The sequence below is a fragment of the Vanellus vanellus genome (assembly GCF_965231255.1).
Source record: "Vanellus vanellus genome assembly, chromosome: 7".
Taxonomy (NCBI): Eukaryota; Metazoa; Chordata; class Aves; order Charadriiformes; family Charadriidae; genus Vanellus; species Vanellus vanellus.
In genome coordinates this window covers 3,898,493-3,917,822 of record NC_138912.1, presented here as the reverse complement: position 1 = coordinate 3,917,822, position 19,330 = coordinate 3,898,493, and the positions used below count along the sequence as shown (strand labels likewise).

The 19,330-nt window shown below is 39.3% G+C and overlaps 1 protein-coding gene across 2 annotated transcripts in view; it reads right to left on the bottom strand.

The window, feature by feature from the left end:
- Positions 1–1,365: 1,365 nt before the first annotated feature.
- The window catches only part of ADAM12 (ADAM metallopeptidase domain 12), a gene marked incomplete at both ends in the record, with an annotated part of 190,480 nt that continues 172,515 nt past the window's right edge, over positions 1,366–19,330 (bottom strand). For both annotated transcript variants that reach the window (XM_082486654.1, XM_082486655.1), the window contains 9 exons: positions 1,366–1,426; positions 2,572–2,699; positions 9,002–9,184; positions 9,715–9,823; positions 10,447–10,582; positions 13,699–13,807; positions 15,953–16,030; positions 18,517–18,715; positions 18,822–18,930. In XM_082486654.1, coding sequence (XP_082342780.1) covers positions 1,366–1,426; positions 2,572–2,699; positions 9,002–9,184; positions 9,715–9,823; positions 10,447–10,582; positions 13,699–13,807; positions 15,953–16,030; positions 18,517–18,715; positions 18,822–18,930 — 1,112 coding nt within the window. The remainder of the gene's footprint in view (positions 1,427–2,571; positions 2,700–9,001; positions 9,185–9,714; positions 9,824–10,446; positions 10,583–13,698; positions 13,808–15,952; positions 16,031–18,516; positions 18,716–18,821; positions 18,931–19,330) is intronic.

The following is a 19,330-nucleotide window of genomic DNA, read 5'->3' as shown; positions in this document are numbered from 1 at the left end:
TATATTGCTACAATGGAGAATAAGTGGGAAAATTAAATAGAATTACACTTACTGGAATGAGATCCAAGTTTCTATCAATGCTTTTATTTTTGCTTAAAGAAACAAAAACTACAAGCAATGAGGAAACTAACCTATATAAGGTAATAGTTTCTTCTCCTATTTCAACTGATATTTGAAAACTGTTTTTATTACAGCATAGGTGAAACAACTGTATTCAGCAGTGCTACTGCAAAGGTACAGAAGAGATCAGGTGTAATGCTACCACATACTTAAGAGATGATTTTTTTTTGCCATGTCTTAGGATAACCAATGTCTATGTATTAAAATATACATTTTGATTTGAAAATTAAGTAACCCAGAACAATATTTTAGAAGTTAAATACAAAACAGTAGTGAATATGCAAAATACAGTTGATAAGCAGAGCGATGAGGCGAAAGAAGTAAGTATAATAGTTGATTCTTAAAATGTGGTTCTTTGAAATGCTTGGCTTCCCCCCACCCCCTGCGTGTAGTGTATTGTCGGGCTAAACAGGACAGCTATGTAACATAGTGAGATGGGACTACCTTACACTGTGTAGGTTGAATTTAATTACCAAAGCATCAAAAAGGTAATGACACTGGAAGGCCTGATATCTGCATTGATACGTACTAACCCTATTGCGTTTGAGGAAAATGAGGTTAAAAAATATACAGTTTTATAATATACAGTACTTCTTCAGTAAGAGAACTTGTCCAAAATGAATGCATCCTCTTTTAGCACAGATTTCTCGACAATTTCAAACAGTAACGTGAGAGCTGAAATTACAGTACAACTGAGAACACTGAGTGATACTTTGGTTAAATACATATGTTACACGTCTGTGTGCAGATATCGGGCATTTCACCATGTTCCGGAAGAGATTTTTTTTACCCTGACATATTTATTCAAAAGTTTGTTATGAACCATTGAGATTGAGTTGCTTAGACATTTGATTTATCCATGAGTATCGGCACTCCTTGAAGAATAGATCAAAACTAAAAACTCTACATAGGACCAACAGAGCAGAATTATTCAAGTTCAATGAAATATTACAAAAAAGGCTTCCTTTTTAGGAAAACTCAGCTATGGTAAAAATATCTACTACAGTGCACTGCACTGTAATAAATATTCAACATAAATTAATAATTTACAAGTACCTGAGCAAGTATACAGAGCACCATAGCACAGCACAGCACCAAAGGCAGTAGCTCAGAATTCTTAAAAATAATGCTGTTTTAAACATTAAAAATTCTAAGTATTGTCATAAAAGTGAACTCCAGCTGGAGTTTAAAGATAGTGCAAACTTCTGTCTTCACTTTTTGAAATAAAGGTGGCAGATTTTCTAGTCATTTCACGTCAGCAGTGTTGCTGGACCTGGATACCTGTGGTGGATGCTTAGGAGCAGGTCTGTCGGAAAGAAAGAAAATAGAAAATTATTATTTAAATTTTTGTTAGTTCTCACTGCCAGCATCATGCTCGAGGTATGAAGATGAATGGTAAAACCTCTTAGTTATCAAAATTAACTTCAGACACGTAGCTTGGGACTCTCATCCTGGTAAGAGATCAGACATGTTACTGTATACACAAGTCCCATCAAGAAGCATAAATGGTACCAGGTGACTCCTTTTATTCCAATCATGTTTTAATTTCTGCCTGGCCAGTGGGATAGGCCACTTCAATGGTTCAGGTGTTGTTCTTTAAACTTTATTTCTTTGGGTGCCCATCAATTTTGCACCTGATCAAAAATGCTCCTTAATGTTGCAGAGCAGCAGTTGGTTTCAAAAAGTTGTAGTAGTCAGCTTGAAATATTAGTACTTTCAGAATATCTTGCTTGAATGGACAGCCAGGAGTTTAACCAAAATTCCCTCTTGCAGTCTTTTTGCTAGGAGTACTAGGAAACTAATGTGATTCTATTTTTAATTTTTCTGAGCAATATAAAGTCCCTCACTAGTGGAATTCCTGTAGCTTAAGATACTCCTTTTACCTTCCTTGGAGCTCACTTTTTATTTGCAGGAAACTGAAGAACATCGGGTATGAAAACATCATCGACTGCCCGCTAACACTGGGCACAGATATTTTACTTCCAGATTGTTTTTTCAATGTCCTCTTTTGGAAGAGCACAATTTGTGTGTTTTCTGAATGTTTTGGGTATTATTTTCAGATGATATAAGCTGATGTTGCATTGGGAAATGCATGCGTGGAAAATTGCTTTTATTGGTGGCTGATCTTAACAGCATTCAGTTCTCAGCCTAATTCTGCAGGTGGTCTGAGGAGGACTTTTTTTCCTCCGAGAGCTTTGTTTCTCTTGCAATTGGTGCTTATTTACTCCTTTCTTTGAGAGGTATTGTATTTGTTGGGCAGTTTTTATAAATAGACAGTCAGATGCTTACAGCCAAACCTTCACGTGTAGTATAAATTCTCATACTCATATATAAAAAAATAGTTGTTGTGTAGCTCTCAGCAATAGTTACAGCAGAGCATAGCCAAGACATTGTAGACCTGTTATTGAACGAAGTGCTAATAACGAAGGCATTTTGATTAGGAGAACTGACCTTATGGGAGTAACGTGAGGCAGAGCTTTGGTGTGTCCAGGCACTGCTGTGCACGCGCCGTTATAGCGCGCTTTGGTCAGAGGGTCTGCTGGTAGAGGCTTCCGAGGAGGGTTTGGTTTGTGGGTTTCCTGTCGTAAAACAGAAAGTCATATTAGTCTTTAGCATAACACATTCAACACAGCAACAATTGAGTTAAATTGAAGCTGAGTTCAGTGTAGTTCTGACCAGATATATTTAAATGAGTAAGCTATAACTTATTTTTTGATAAACAGGGGCTTGCATTTTAAAGCAAAGTTTTAATACTTTATTTTGATGATTATGTTTCTTTTGATTCTTTACTCTAGAAATACTGGGTGCATCTATGCTGGAGCTGATGATTAATCGGCGGTAAATGAAAAAAACATAGACTGAATACATAAACATCTAAAAGGAGTTATATAAAAAGATGGAAATACTAGAAATGACTTTAAAATGCAAATTCTGATGGCCACAGAAACAAACTGCTCCAGTCTAGTTTGAATTGCTAGCATCTGTGGAATTTTTTTTTAGAGATGCTGCTGTGCTTTCATTCTGTGGAATTAAATGATTCATTAATAAAGAACAGAAGTCATCTGCTGTCAGGAATGAGCTAATGTCTCTTCTGTGTGGTCCTTGAAACACTGCAAACATCGTAACATGTCTATTTGTGGTCTTCATTATGAAGAACTGGGACAGATTAAGTGACTTGCTCAGGGCATACAAAAACCCTCCACTATATCCAAAAACTCACTGCAGATCCTTCTACTATTTGAACTGCATAGTCATGCTTTTTCTAGGTAATGTTACTCTTTACTATTAGTTTGACGTAACTATCATTAGCAAAGTTGACCAAAAAGAAACAAGAAGAGCTTACAAGCATAATTAGCTAAAGAGCCCCTGGAAGATGTAATCAAAACAAGCAGAGGCATGAATCGCTCACGAATAAAGGGCAACTTTTCATGATTCCTTTTGAGCATCCCTTTGTTTTCTTACTTTTAATCGCAAATGTTTGTTCTTTCAAGACGAAAATGCAGGTTGACTATCAGTAGGCATTTTAATAAAATAGAAAATATGAAGCTTAAGTAAACCTTGTATGTAGTCATTCAAATTTACCACAAACTACATTTTTGAACTGCATACAACATCCCTTTTCTTTCTCACTATTGACATAACATGTACTAGTTCTTGAGTGAATGCGAAATAGCAACATGAAATTCTTTTTTTAACTTATTGTTGTTGCCAAATCTCTCATTCAATATAAAAATTAGTCTCGACTACCAGACAGAAGTAGTAGTCTTCTTCCACTATAAAACAAGTTAAACATGTTTTGCTATAATGTGTTTAGAAGCTTGTCTGCAAGTTCTGTCTTTGGGGAAAAAAAGATTGCAAATATTCTTGAAATAATCAGACCCAGCAAATGATCAAATAAACAGCACGCTTGTAAATACTCTCTGTAGCTTTATCTCATAAGACTATCCTGTTGAAAGTCACAGAGATAATTAAACACTTGCAAGGAAGTTCTTCAATACATGATACAGAACTAGAGCCCCAAAAATATTAAAGAGAAGAAATCTTACCACCAGGATTACTTAACCAAAGTTTACTTTGTGCACTAAATTTCTTACACAATGAAATCTTAATATATGTGTTTTGAAGTGAAATATACCAGTTTGGAACAGGTTAGATCAAAGCAGGAACTGATACTTTTAAAATAACGGAAGTACCTCTACAGTAAAATATAAATTTAAGTTGCTTATGTAATATTTTTTTTAAAATTCATAATGTTTATTACATGGGAGCATACATGCATCATTGCCTCGAGTGTGACAGCATTTAAAAAAAAAAAGTTGTAACAAACGCAAACCCATCAGCGTTTTAAAGACAGCAAACAATGAACGCGTCTTTGAGCACCATAAAGCCTTTATTCCCTCAACTGCTTTCACAGAAGTGGCCTTTTCCCTCAAGTACTTTTACATGATTAATCACAGGAATTAGTTTGATCACACGAGTGTTCAGCTGTTTGCTTGATCAGTCCCTAATTGTTATTACATGATTTGTGTTTACTCTTCAGTTGGCAGAATGCTTAGGTAGCGTAATTGGGAAGAGGAACCGGTCGAGGCTCAGCAGTCTGAAGAAACAAAGGTCTGAAGAGCTTAAGGTCTGGTAAGGATGAATGAACAAAAAGAGAGGAGAACTGTCCTTCTTTGTCTGTATTTATTAGCTGTGTCCTATGTCCAACCACCACCTGCGACACCTGATAGTAGGGATTGATCTTCTGAGAAGCTCAGAGCAGCTAAGTACTGATGGGACCCTGTCCTTTGTGTTTTTCCCCTTTTTTGCTGAGGAAGCTGGCTGAAATGGCTAAGCCATAGGTGCTGAGGAGTGAGCATCTTCTCATGGCTGAGCAGTAAGATAATCTTTGATGCCTAAGCCAAACTAATTCTTTAGGCCCTCTTATTCCAGAAGAAACTTCCACGTGGCGAAGTATGTTGAAACAGCAATCATACTATAAACATAACTCTGATGAGTGGATAAGCCCAACACCCCCAACACCTGATTTCTTTTTTTTTTTTTTTTCTCCAGAGCTTGTAAAAATGTCATCCTTGAGTTACTGTCCTCGAAGAGGAAGCGACAAAGAGGCTTCCCAGAAAGTCTAGTGTGGCAAGTTGGTAAGAAAGGGTAAAGGAAAGAGGGGAAAAAAAGGGAGGGAATTCAGATAAAAATGGAGATGGAGAATGTGCAATGGCACAGATGAAGAAAAATGGAGGAGCAATTCATAGAAAAGAGACGTCAGCACAGGAGAATGCCACCAGGAAAATATACATCCTTAGAAGCAGAGGAAAATATATTTGACGAAATAAACCCCCTCCCCCAAACCGATTTCAGGATGGTCTTTTATATTCTTCACGTGCCTCAGGAGAACCCAAATTGATACCACTTTGTGTGTTAACATGTGTGGAAACTTGCTGTAGCCTTCAATGTCCTGGCAAGTCCCTAGCACACCGTACCACCATGGCTGTGCTTCCCCGCTTCATCTCTCTCTCCCCCTTCTCCCAGCCTATTTTTGTCCCCTGCAGAGATTCAACTCTTCAATACAAAGAGTTTATGGGTGGATTTCTTTGTCCAGTTTTATATCAAGAACTTAGTGTTTAATGCATTTAGTCTCTGTCTGTATTTGGGGAAGTATTGTTTCAAATATTGTCGTGATCTCTTTTTACAGCTCCGCTAGAAAGGAAAACATAATTCTCACACTGAGCAGCCACAAAGACATCAGGTGCGTGGAGCTTTAGTTCATTTCACTGATATATATATTTTTAAATAAGCAACCGGAAGAAGGTTCTTGCCTGAAATGCTCTGGGTGAGAAGGGGTCCTTCCTCAATCTATCTAAATGGGAACTTCATTTGTGTTAGCCCTCCATGACTAAAGCCAGGCTGAGGTGACACAGGGGAGGTATTAACACAAATAGCTGGGGCAGAACGAGCAGAAGGTGAGCCCAGCTCAGTTTTACTAGGGGAAAAGTAAAAACACAAAGCCGTATTTCCTGTAATAAGGATGACCTGTAAAATATGAGATATATTTTGGTAATATGACAGTATCGGAGGCAGCAGCTGAATGCTAACAGTAGCGAAACCACGTGGAAGTGACCAAATCCGAATGCATGGACTGAACCCACGGTCAGCATCAGCCCGCACGGCTTCCTTGAGCTCAAAGGTGCTGCACTGATTTATATTGGCTGTGAACCTGGCCTGTAAATAAAGTGTGTTTGCCTTGTGAGAGCACGTGAAAGAAGAAAAAACTGTTTATCAGTCAAAAGATTGTTAAATATTAGAATCATAGAACGGTATAGGTTGGAAGGGAGCTTGAAGATCGTCTAGTTCCAACCAATATTAAACTTGGCAACAGTTCATTTGCCAAGAGTTTATTTTTTTGTTTGGTTGTTGGTTTTTTTAGTTGTTGTCGTTGTATTTTTTTTAACTATTTTACTTACATCTGAAAGGAATATTTATAGCAAAATAATAATCCATTCATTGCTGTCTCAACAGCCACTAGAGGGGAAAAGAGTCATCTTGGAGTCTACTTACTATGTTATGCCTCAGCTATCTCCTGCTCAAAGCCCGGAGGCGGCAGGAAAGTAGCTCGTGCTTAAATATACCTCTCAGAAGGGAGAAGCAGGAGGAGGCAGCTGTGAAGCCATAGAAAGAGTGAATGGTTTTGGATACTCTTCTTCAGCACTACACTGCAGTACTGAGCATCTGGATGATATTATGAATGTAGCAATGATTTTTAAAGTGTTTCCTCTTGATGACCTGATGGATGCACTTCCAAGAGAGTGCGGAAGCAGTACATTAAGTAGTATCTATATAACCTAGGACAAAACTATTCTCAAGTTCATTTAATTCTTCCAAGCTTTGAGGGAGTAAAATTGTTAACTTCAGAAGAAAAGATTTTCTTCCCATATGGTGTTTTTCTGTGTCCCTAGGATATAAAAAGTAGCTATTTCTGACAGTCTTGAATTGAGGTTATGGACGTAATTTTGAAAGAAGCCACTCTTGCTTATTCACTAGGTTGCCTTGAGCCGATCCCGCTTGTCCTACCTCCGTTTCATGCAGCAACTGAAAATGGAACACAGCGATATTTTGCTTGATGGAGTAACCATCACAATTAATTTGAGCTGCCAAACTGAAAAGCTTTTTGGTAGTTTCAGATCTGTCAGTCTTTGGTAATGACAGTAGCAGAGATCTAGTATTCTACCTTGCACTTTATGTGGGATTTGAAGGGGAGGGCACTTAGGAAGATGAATTGCAGTGGTGCATCGGGCTGCTTTGATGTGCGATGACAGGCTGGGGCAGATACAGATGCACCATCAGAATGAGAAATGGTTACTTTTTCTTGGAAAGCCTTTTCTCCATCTGTCTTCTGCTAGTGGGAGACAGTGTAAGCTTGTAAGTGGCTAGATAAGAAATAGAAGAAATTTCTTTTTTTTTTTTAATGGAACCATTTGATTAAGAAACAGAAAAGCACTTCCACTTAAATTCTGAAATATGCAGAATGTTGTAGGGAATGCAAGAAAATAAACAACAAAACCATTGGAGCTAAAGACAGAGGCAACACAAACCGATACTACTTCAGATTTCCTGTAACGCTGATTTTAGAAAGAATCAGTATTTCCCATTCCCCTGGAAAGGAAAATAAATGACTAGCAAGATGGAAAAGGGAAAATACTTTGAAAGCAAAACTGGCCACACTTGTAAAAGCTGGTCTAAGACTAACCTGAGTGATCAATGTTCAGACTTACACAAAATTAAAGCTAGACACGCTTCTGCTGTCATAACCCGTAAGTACACTGCCATGGCAGCTCAGCAATGCCTCATCCCTTTTTGGTTTTGTGTTATTTTTACAACCGTTTTTCAAAGCACTGCACTTCAGCAACTGTTTCTCATAGCCATATTCTCCTATAAATCATTGGGAACGTGTCTCAGAGTAGCTCACAAGGTTGCTGCGGTAAGAAGACGCTCTGTCCTTGGGCATCCACGTAGGTTCGGAGAGGCACAGTCACTCAACAAACAGTTATTTGGGTACGGATTTGCACTACGTGCATCCAAATCAATGCGATACTCATTTATGATAGCTTGGTGATAATGACATTCACTTCATTTTCATCTGGTACTATAGCCAGAGCAGCACAATGTCTACAAAACAGAAAACAGGCTGGGTGCCCGATTCCTTTGCTTAGACACAGTCAAGCTACAAATACAACCAGAAGAGAGAAGCCAGTGACATGAAAAGGGACAGTTTAATACAGACAACTGCACAGACAACTTCATCTACCCGGCATATTGCTTCAAGATTTGTCTTATTACAAAAAAAAGGGTTGCCAGCTCTATTTAGACGTTGCAATGAAAGCTACGTCCATATGAAATAGTGTGGGTAATTACAAGCCTTGCTTTTCAGGGCTGTGCTCTGGAAAAAAAAAAAAAAACAAACAATTCATACACCCCTTGGCAGAGCAGAAGCACATCAAGCTAATATACCTTTTGCTCTTGCACAAGACTTCCTAAACTATAACTCTGTATTTGGCACCTCGCTAACAAACCGTAGCATTTCCCCTCTGGATGGGCAGCCGGCAAGATGAGCCCGTGTTTGCCTGTAATATGGGCTTTGTTTATACTGTTGTGTCTTCCGAGTGGTGAACAGAGAGTTCAGGATCCTAAACTTTAGGATCACAGCCTTGGTTGGCATGAGCCCATATAGCTACACCGCATTTCTAAACTTGTACAAAGTATAAAGGAAATACTGTGGAAAAAGGGCAATATGAAAGATGAGAAAACACTTCATTCCTCTTCACCGCATACGGATACTCACACGCTAAATATTAACTAGAAGAGAAGCGTAAAGAAAATCAGTGGTTACCTGGGTGAACCTCAGCGAAGGGTTAGCTGGCAAGGGTCTTTCAGGCACAGCTTGGTGACATGGCAGCTGGGGAAGGGGCGGTAGGACTCGCTGCGGTGTTTTTAATTGTGGCAAATCCTGTGTCTTCACGGGGTTACTGATGTCAATGATCTGATACGGCAGTGGTCTTCTTGGACCATCTCTCTATTAAAATAACCCCAGCCAAAAGTTATAAACTTCAAGAGTTGACATGACATCGCTACTTTAAAATCTATGTTATTTGCTTTGCTTTTCTCTTCTACTCTGCTTTCATCTACCTTCGACACCTCTGCAACCAGAGAAGCAATTAGCAGCTTCCAGAGTCCTGCTCAAGCACTAATCCTTCACCATTCAGATGGAGTGTTCTGCTGTGAGCTGGCTGGCTCTGTCCTGCAGAAGAAACTATTTCTTTTCTGCACTTGACATCTCCACCTGTCTAAAACTTGGAAGCCATAAATGTATTTTGAAGCCTACACCTTCTCCCATTTTACATATTGTTAATTCTACATGATATTAAGATTATTAAGTAATTGTGTTATAATAAATTATTTATTCTAAATATATTTAATAACACAAAATATTAATGCAATAATAATTATAATAAAGTATTATAATAAATTAAAATAAATGAGATCCAAAATATATAATATGGGATTTTTTTTTTCATTAAAAACCCCAACTATTTAGGGACTTACTTTTTGTATGTTTGTATTTTGTGGCTTCATGATGAGATTTTTACTCATCATGGTGGTATGAACATGATTAGGCTCAGATGAACTGGAAGGTCTTGCTGGACTCACAGATCTGCAATACAGACATATACTTATTAAACACAACATTCTGCTTTATAACATTTTTGTAAACAGTATCCTCTTTTCAGAATGAGATTTTGCAAGGGCTTTCTGACTTTTTATAGTAAACAAGGAAAGTAAAAATTGTGTAGTGCTCCTGCAAGAATAAAAATAAATATTGATTTTTTGGAAACCAGTAGTCTGTTAAATTAGCTTCTGCAATCTGTGGAAATGCAGCTTTGTAACACCCAAGAGACTCTTCTAATGAATCTAGCATTTAAACAGTAATGACCTCAAATATGAAAGTTTCAGCTCATTCGACCGAGTTTAGATAAAAGGCCGTGCAATGTAATGAAACTATTTCAGGCAAATGAAAATAAAAGCAATACTTCCTTCACTTCTAAATTTTTTATCACAGAGGAGGTATGTAGTCAAACCAAAGCCTACATTATTTACTTGCAATCAATAAAGTTGAACTAAACCAGGAAAACCACCGCTGTTAATACTTGGTGGGTATTTTTGTTAAGGCTGGCTCTTTCTAACAGTCCTGTGATGGACGTCAGGATGAGAGCTGCCATGTTTACAGCTACTCTCTACTAACATCTATGAGAGTATAATTAGGGAAAATGATCATACCTTAGTTTCTCTATTGTTGTCTTTTTACTTGTAAACAACCATCTCATGAAAGTCTTCCTTTTCAGATACATGATTGATCCAGCAAAGATAAGGCACAGAATGGTTATCAACACTCCGATGGTTAAACTCTTGTTATCTGCAACAAAACACATTGAGTTAACTTCTACCAAGAGCCAACTCTACCGGAATGTGTTACATGGATGGAGCGGGACGTTGGTGCCTGGCCCGGGTTTATAACTGCGGTGCAGGTGAAGTGAATAAACTATGAATTAAAGACTAAGAAACTCTTATTTTTTCTAGCCTGATGCTTGAATTTTGGCCCGTTTTAAATTTATTTCTTTAATGTTGGGGAAAAATTCGTTGAAATATAACATTACAAGTCCCTTCCAACTGAACTACTCTATTCCATCCTGGTCAGATATCTGGGTCCAGACATGAGCATCTCCGTGTACTCTCTCTGCACCTATATTGAGGTCCTGCTTAGGTTGTCACCTGCAAACGGGACATAAGGTGTGTGGGCTGCTGGCCCCATCCAGCCATCCCCAGGGTGATGGCCGTAGTGATGCCGACTGGCTCCTCCTTCATGGGCTGCCAGGGTGGGAGGGAGACAGAGGCCGAGAGGGAGAGAAAAGGGACAGAAATGCCTAGATCACGGCAGGGGTAAAGTGCAAACTTCTAAATATTCCATCCCTCAAACTTCAGCAGTAACCCTAGCTCCTTCCTAACCAGATTTTAAGGGTTTCATTGAGTTTTAATACTGGGAAAACAGTCTGAAATCTGGACGGCTGTGGTCTGGCCCAGATGGCTGTCAAGTCGAATCTGGAGGCAAGCGAGGAGCCGAAGCAAAGCCTTCAGCAGCGGCGCTGCGCGCTCTCAGAGGGATGCTCTGCTTAGCGAGGGGCTGCAGCCTTCTGTACTTGTTCCAGTTTTCGGAGTGCTTTAAGCTGCTTTAAGTACTTTGCTGGGACCTAAGCGAGGCACAACGGTGAGGCGAACCCTGACTAGATGACTTGCAGCTGAAAGAAAGCCTTATTTTTAGCAAGAGGCAAGCAGCAGCTCCGATCCTCGTGGATATGTGATATGGCCACTGCCTGGAGGAGAGGATGTCGTGATTCTTCAGGACTGCCGACCTAAAAAATGCGCACGCCCACAGTAGGAGAAACGGCTTTCATCTTTGCGCTGGTAACCCATCATCACTGTCTCAGTCTTATCCCGAAGGATTTGCAGCCAGCTGGCTCTCATCGGCTGGGCTAAGCTCACTCGGCTGCCGGTGAACCCAGTCAGCACCGCTGACCGAACAAACTCCACGTGGGGCTTTGAGGGGGCGTGAAGCGCTACGCTTTTTACCTTAGAGCACTGCGGAGTAATAAATCCCTCACCATCTCTAAAAGATTAATAAAATTAATAAGCTAAGATTATGCAATTTAAATTAATTAGCAACTCTACCTAACAATTAAATATTTAAGGCTTCTTTGTATGAAAAATATAGTGTGTCAAACACATACATGCGTTTATTCTAAGTCAGCCGGATAAAATCAGTTACTAAATACTAATGAGGCCATGTGCCTTGTTTGACTAAGGTGAAAGTATTTTATTGAGCTAATCCTTCTGTAATTTGATTTAGAGATGCGCAAACTACTCAGATCATAATCCGAGCCACCCCATCAATTGTTCATATTTAAATCCAAGTGTCAGCAACAGAAAATTAGGTCCCCTAGCAATTTCCATATTTTTTTTTATTCCCAGTGTTACTGAATGTAGCGCTGCCTTTTGAGAAAAATGGTGAAACTACCGCACTATATTATACTATTGTTAAAACAATTTTCTGTTAAATTGAAGAGTTAGCTTCCAAAACATGAAAATGCAAGAATTATCAAAGATGTCCTATATTTGTCTTCTCCAGTTAGTGTTGTCTATGCAGCACATTATTGTAATATATAATGTAGTTCCCTAGATACTTAGCTTTCAGGTAAGCTGTAAAAGGACTATAATGCTTTAGAGCAAATCTTAAAAGAAAACATTTAACACACAAGTAATCACACTTGTTCAGTGCCTGAGCACGCTTTCTTCGCTATCTTACCGACTGGTAGGTGTTTAAAAAAAGATCTTTCAACAGTGAAATCATAACGTTAAGCTTTGTCATGGAAATGACCGTGATGTCATAAATCCAGTATTACAATTCACTGCAGGATCCGGCATGTAGAGAATACAACCCATTTTGGTTTTGAATAGCATTATTCATATGAAAACATGCAGATCATTTTCCAGCAAGTTTTAGTTTATATATGTCTATGCGAGTAGACTGCTTGTCCTGTCACTTACTCAGCCATAAATCAGAGACATCTCCATGGAAGTCACTGAAGTTACAGTACTCTGGGGAAAAATCGCTGTGCGATGATTATCAAATCCTATAAAAGTTCACAATATACAGAAATAATTCCTTCTGAGGTTGGCCAATGGTGAAGTAAGATACTATAGCTAATGTACTGCAGATTGAACAAGGGGAAATTGAAATAAAAATTCTAGAAAATGCATGTCTCCTACTACTATCATATACGAGGGCAACTTCTGGTGAATGTGTGGAAGCTGTCTGTAAAATGTAGTTTTAATCTGATATAGTCAGAAATCTGCTATATTCTACAATACAAAAGATCCTCCTTAGAAGCACAATGTCAAATATATTTCTGATTTTCGATTATGCAATAATTTTGCATTTATAATCATCGCAATATCCACTCTTCATTAGGCACACAGCTACAGAAGCAGGTTACGTGGACAATAAGGTAGTCCTATCCTGATGGACTCAGTGGAGAACTCTGGAGCTTGGCCTATCTCAAGGTGAATCCAAGAGTACGGCAACGTTCATCTACCATGGCAACAGGATTAGCTCAAGTGTGGGAGTTAGCTCCTCATCCTCGGCTTAAATCAATACCATTTCCTACTTACTGCAGTGAGCTACTACACTTGACTCTGTATCCTGGAAAAAAAACAGAAAGGCAAGGAGAAAGGCAAGGAAAGGTAAAGAAGCGAGCCTGCCAGGATCACTGTGCCTTTAGTTACGCAAGAAAACTGCTGGGCTCAGCCTGCCTTGGTTTAGCTTCAGGAGATTTTCAAGCTGGTGCCAACGCGTTTGGATTAAGCGATTTCATTTACTGACTTATTTCCACATCTTGCTCATTGCTTACAAGGCGACGCTTTGTATTCCCGCTCTTCATCATGGGAACGACGGGTAACGCAGGAATTACGGCTCACCTGCTTGCCTAATTGGTCCGCTGTCCATGCTGCCACCAAACCCTGGCTTGTCACAGTAGGGGGGGGCCCAGTCAGCCTCGCAGTGACAGTTCTTTTTATTGTTGCAGACCTGCGAAACGAGACAAATGACTGAATGTGAGAAGGATTACCCTATACATCTGAGAGCAGCACGGGCTGATAAGGCCTCCTAATCAGACAGTGACCCATCTGAAAGAAATAAAGCTTTCTGAAGAAAAGAGATGCAGTGGTATCTGCCTGTTGGCACAACCAGGAGGGCAGAGAGCAACTCTGAACTCAAGACACCATGGAGTAACGGGGATGCTAAAAAAGCATTATTTATTTGGCAGGTAATTGTTTGAGTTGCCCCAGCTGACAACTTCAATAATAGAAGGATAATCACACACCTCTTAAGTCTTATTCTCTCTTTGCCTCCAGCAGCAACATCATCTGCTTTCTAACTTCTGTTCCTTCTGCTTTCATAGGAACAAGAGTCTCTCTACACTGTTCACGCTGTAAAGCTTTGTCAGCCCACCTGAACGCTCCCATCCACCAGGGGCTCGCACGGGGCTGCAGACTGATTTCTCCCCCAGCTCTAAGATGGACCAGTGGCTGGAAGAACATGTGAAACTGGAATCGGGGCTGAGGAAAACCTCTGTTTGATACCTCTCCTGCACCGTCTATGCAGATACGGTCCTCAGTGGTTTTAATCCGAGTTAAGGAACGGCTAGCAAGATCTGATTTACCAAAAGCTCCCTGCAGATTAAGAGAGCTCCAAAGGACCGGAGTCCATCATCGCCCGTTCCCACTGCACAGAGCAGAGGAGCCAGTAGACTTGTGGCCTTTTCCTCAGGACGTCTCACAGTCCCAAACACCCATCAAACGAAGGGCTGCTTTTTATTTCACTTTCCTGCCCAAGTAGTGGCGATGTGACTAATGCAGAGGCCAAAGCTCCATGCTGTATCGACAGAATACATGAACTAAACGCGCCAAAAAATTTGGTGCAGAAGCCAAATTTGGCACAGTCACAGGTAGATGCTCAAAATATTTTTTAAGGAAAATTTTTGGGCTTAGGGCTAGTTGTCAATATGGTCCTTAATTCTGTGCTAACACTGATCTATCACCACCATGTAGAAACTACACAATAGATTAATAACTGGGTTTCTGAGTAAGGCACTAGGTAGTTCACAGGAGTTTGCAAAGATGCATTTTTCTGGCAAGGTCAGCTGGCGGGCTTTCAGAAAGACTGTACTGGCTGTGGCTGCAGAGTATTAAAATATCATTCACATAGCTTAGACTGGCTATGGCCATATAAAATGCAAAAAAAAAAAAAAAAAGATTTACTTTTCAAAGACAGCAAGATAATTAAAAATATCATTCGTTGAGCATTATTTTTTAAATTAAAGCACTACAGGAGTTCCCATCTGTAACTCCGCAAGGTCATTTTTTGCTACTCAGGAGTCACCAGAGGTTCTCCATCATACAGACGTAAAGATGCCACTCTAAGCTGATGCTCATTCCAGCACAATGATAACACGCAGCACCATCAACACTGCGCAGTTTTTCAAATGTGGGATGATAAAATAAGTTACATCAAATTAAAATCCCTTCTCAGGAGAGGCCGGAGAATTTCCTATGCCTCTTCCAATGTCGCTGCCACAGATTTGCACAGAAACAAACAGATCATCAGCAAATCAAGGTTAATAAGGCATAGCTTGACTTAATTAACATTTTCATAATATAAACTAGGTTTCAAAACACTTTGATATTATTAACTGATATCATCAACTTTTTCATCCTGCACCACTTTCATACCATGAAACTCATCAATATGGTTTCACTTTATTTTAATATTTTTGGAAACGCTGTTCTATTTGAATGTCAATTCAAATGCATATTTTAACTTCTCTGTATCCACGTAGAAACTGTATTTTTTTAAACGTTAATGGGAATTCTTCACGAAGGATGGTTAGACTTAAAATTGCTTTGAAGATGACAAAATTCCTTTTTATCACAGACTGTTAATTAAGAACAAGATAATTACTACCTGATAAATATTTCTTTGTTAAAGAAAAATAATTTCATTGCTTGCAGTTCAAATAAGGGACACTGAAATTGGAAATAAATAACAAAAAAGTATTGCAGTGACTTTGACTGATATATTACAAACAATCATCGATCGCAAAGCGATTACAGAAAATGATTTCTTGTCCAGTGTTTATTGACTGATTGTAAAAACTGTTCCTATAATGCTTACTCCACGTCCATGGCACTTTGTTGCACATTTATGTACACCAAAAACACTCGTATTCTGGCACCGGCGATTAAGGCAAATCTGCAAAATAAGAGAAAAGGAGTTTTAACAGGGACAGAACTGCTGGTGCTCACAAGGCATCATGTCCCTCTCCAGCTCTCTACGCCTCCTCATCCATCAGTGGTTCTTTTAGCAGTTAAAGATTTCCCAATACACACGCTGCATTGACAACGTTACATTGGCAAAAAGATAAGGACACCAGAATTAGGTGTCGTGTTCTCCTTATGCCTTTGGAACTCTTCTAGGTCCGGCTCTCCGGAAGCTGAACGCTGCTCTCGATCGGCATCCTGGCCGCTACTGAATTTCAGACACAGTTCATATTTGGTGGATATGTTGAGCTTGTGCAAATAAACACTCACAGTTTCACTGAAGTAGAACTCCTGGTGAGCCACTGGATTTTGGTTTGGTTTTTTTTAAAGCCAATTTTAAAAAATAGCAATTTGCATTTTTTCGGGACTAGGAATGCATTGAGCAAGATTCTTTCATGTACCTGATCTGGCTGCATTCATGTCTTCGCAGCAGCAGGTGATTCCTCAAGGAAAGGTTCAGGTCCCCTCGTGGTGTAAATTAGCATAGTTCGGTTTATATCAATAGCGCAACACTTATTTGTGCCAGTACAGAACTTGGCCCCAGGACAGCCTGAATACTTCGCTGAGGGCATTGCTATATATGGACTCCTCATTGTTCTTCAGCAAAAGTGAGACCCTTCGAGGAGTTTTCCCAAGCTAAACCTTTGTTTTTTGGGTGTCATATAGAAACCAACCATATTTAAAGTGTAATAATAACCTTATAGGAAAGTAAACAAATGGCACCTGCAGAGTAATAAAATTCAAATTTTTTTTTTTGTTTTCCAGTCATTACAGGTAAACTTTACTCTGCCAATATAGCTGAAAATTGAGGTAAAGCAAGATTAGTACCATCTAATAATACCATCAAACATTCAAACGACTGACGAAGACGTCAGTAATGAGAATTTAACCTACTCAAAACTGAAGAAAGAAAAAATCAGTACTAGAATAACTGTTACTATGCTGTAGACCGAAAAAATAGAGAAAAAAAAAATCACTGCACAATTTTGCTCATGTTTAACTGCAGTTCAGTTCAGTAGTACTAAAAGTCAGTCACAATAATTAGCATTAAGCAGGGAATAGCGTTGAAGGAGACGACAGGGATGCTTAATCAGGGCACTTATCCCCTGGGGAGAAGGAAAAATGGAAAGGAAATTAGAGTGAATTGGCATCAACATGCACGCATGTAGAGAATATGGTCTGATTACAGCAGTATTCACAATTCAAATATTCATAGTGCAGTAGCTCACAGAATTTTGATCACATTAAAATGGCTGCATTTCAAATTGTGTATCTTCAGCTTAGAAAACTCAAGAATATTTAAATTCATATTCTTAATCCATAATACAAATGCACTAATGTCCTCAAAGTAAAACATACAATTTCATAAGTATTAGCCTGTGTATTCTATAGTGTGTATGTGTATGATTAGATAGATTAGAAAGATTAAATACTCATTAGTAAAACATAATGGGGTGCTTTCCCAGCATTGAATTTCCTCTGAAAAGACATTTTATACCAGATTGACTCAGAAATGTTGTAAGGGTTGTTTTCCTGTAACAGAGCTGTAGTTTCACTAGGGACATATTTTAAACCTGTTCCCAATGCAGCGTGATAATCCAACACAACTCAAAAGCATTCAGAAATTCAGAGGCTTATTTGAATTTAACACAAATTATCAAAGCGCTTTTATTTTTTTTCTTATTGCAAGTAATCCACTGAGGATGTGGAAACTTTCTTCATTTCAATAGTTCTTGGGCTCCTTCCCAATGCTCCTCCCTGTAAACTCATCGCTGTCTCCCACCTTCCTCTGTTCCTTTTCTCACAGAAGAAAACCTAAGAATGGGACAGCCGTATGAAATTTGGACCACATTCACTTCGGGTAATTCACAGAGTTTGCAAAATATGATTGCAAAAATCAGTTTTGGCGGCTGAGCATCAACGGGTTTATATTTTTCTAATAGGGCGTACAGAGAGAGCTTTTTCTGCAAGAAAATAATGAGGGGGGAGAACCATAATCAGCAGATTATGAAACACATTTTGAAACCTAAAGTGAAGTTAACGACAATTTTGCAATGCCACAGCCATGGGGAAAGTGAATACATTGAACTCCTCAGAAATGCATTAACAATCTTGTAATGTATTTTGCTGTACTTATTTTGCAGAAAACCTCTAGCCTACATGGACAGATAGTTGGGACTACCCTCGAAAAGTCAGTTATGAACTTAAGGAACTTGCATTGCATCTGCAAATCTCTAATCCAGAGTAGTGGCCAACAGAAGAAGGGAGTAAAAATCTGACTCGGTGTGAACATGGCAAACAATTCCTTTATGGAAAAAAAAAAAATCCCAGAGCAAAACCCGGTCAGTTTAGTACTAAATACTTGGCAGCATGAGAGTAGTGATGTTCTCCTTGTTTGGGAGCATTTCAGAACCTTACTTTTCCATCTTCACACTTTGTTCCTGACAGCACAAGACCAGGATCGGGCATATCGTCCCCCAAATACACGTGGGTACCACGACACAGAATCTTGCCACCTTCCTGAAGTGGGATATTAGTTTCTATGGAAACAGCATTGGTACCAATTACAGGTCGATTTGCTCCTCCTTGACACTGAATTTTTCCACATTTAGCATCTCTGAAGGAAATAAACAAACCCAAAGATTAGTTAAATAATTTTAAACGTTATTAGCCCTCTCCCACCACCATGCATCTGCTCCTGTGTTTGTAGGGGGAGACCCTACCTGGGTTCACATTTTGCAAAGGAGCTCTTGGAGTCTTTGCCACAGTTGCCGTAAGGATCCCCTGCGGAATTGACTCTCTCAAAGCAGATCCCAGGAGCAGGTTTCGCACCTGAAACAAAACCTAATCAGAACTTTCATCTCATACAAGGTGTTTTTAATAATTTTCTTTGAGCTCCGCTGATGCTTTAGGAGAAGGTAAGATGTGATCTGCATATTGATGACGCACAACAAAACAGTTGTGCTGGATCAGCATGCTAATTGAAGAGCCTGAATGTGCGGGTTTCCCACCGTTATTTGTCTCTCTTGGCGATGCCGAGCAATAGACAATGCAGAACTCATTCTCTTTCAGAATTTCTCTAGATGATAACCCTCTTGTGAATCCTTCAAGGGCACAAAACCTTTTAGCAAGCGCCAAATCTAGTTTGGTGAAGAAAGACAAATGCCAACTGGTAAGTTAACTCCCTTATTTTTACAGGAGTCCACGTTATTCTAGTGAGACCCCAAGAGCT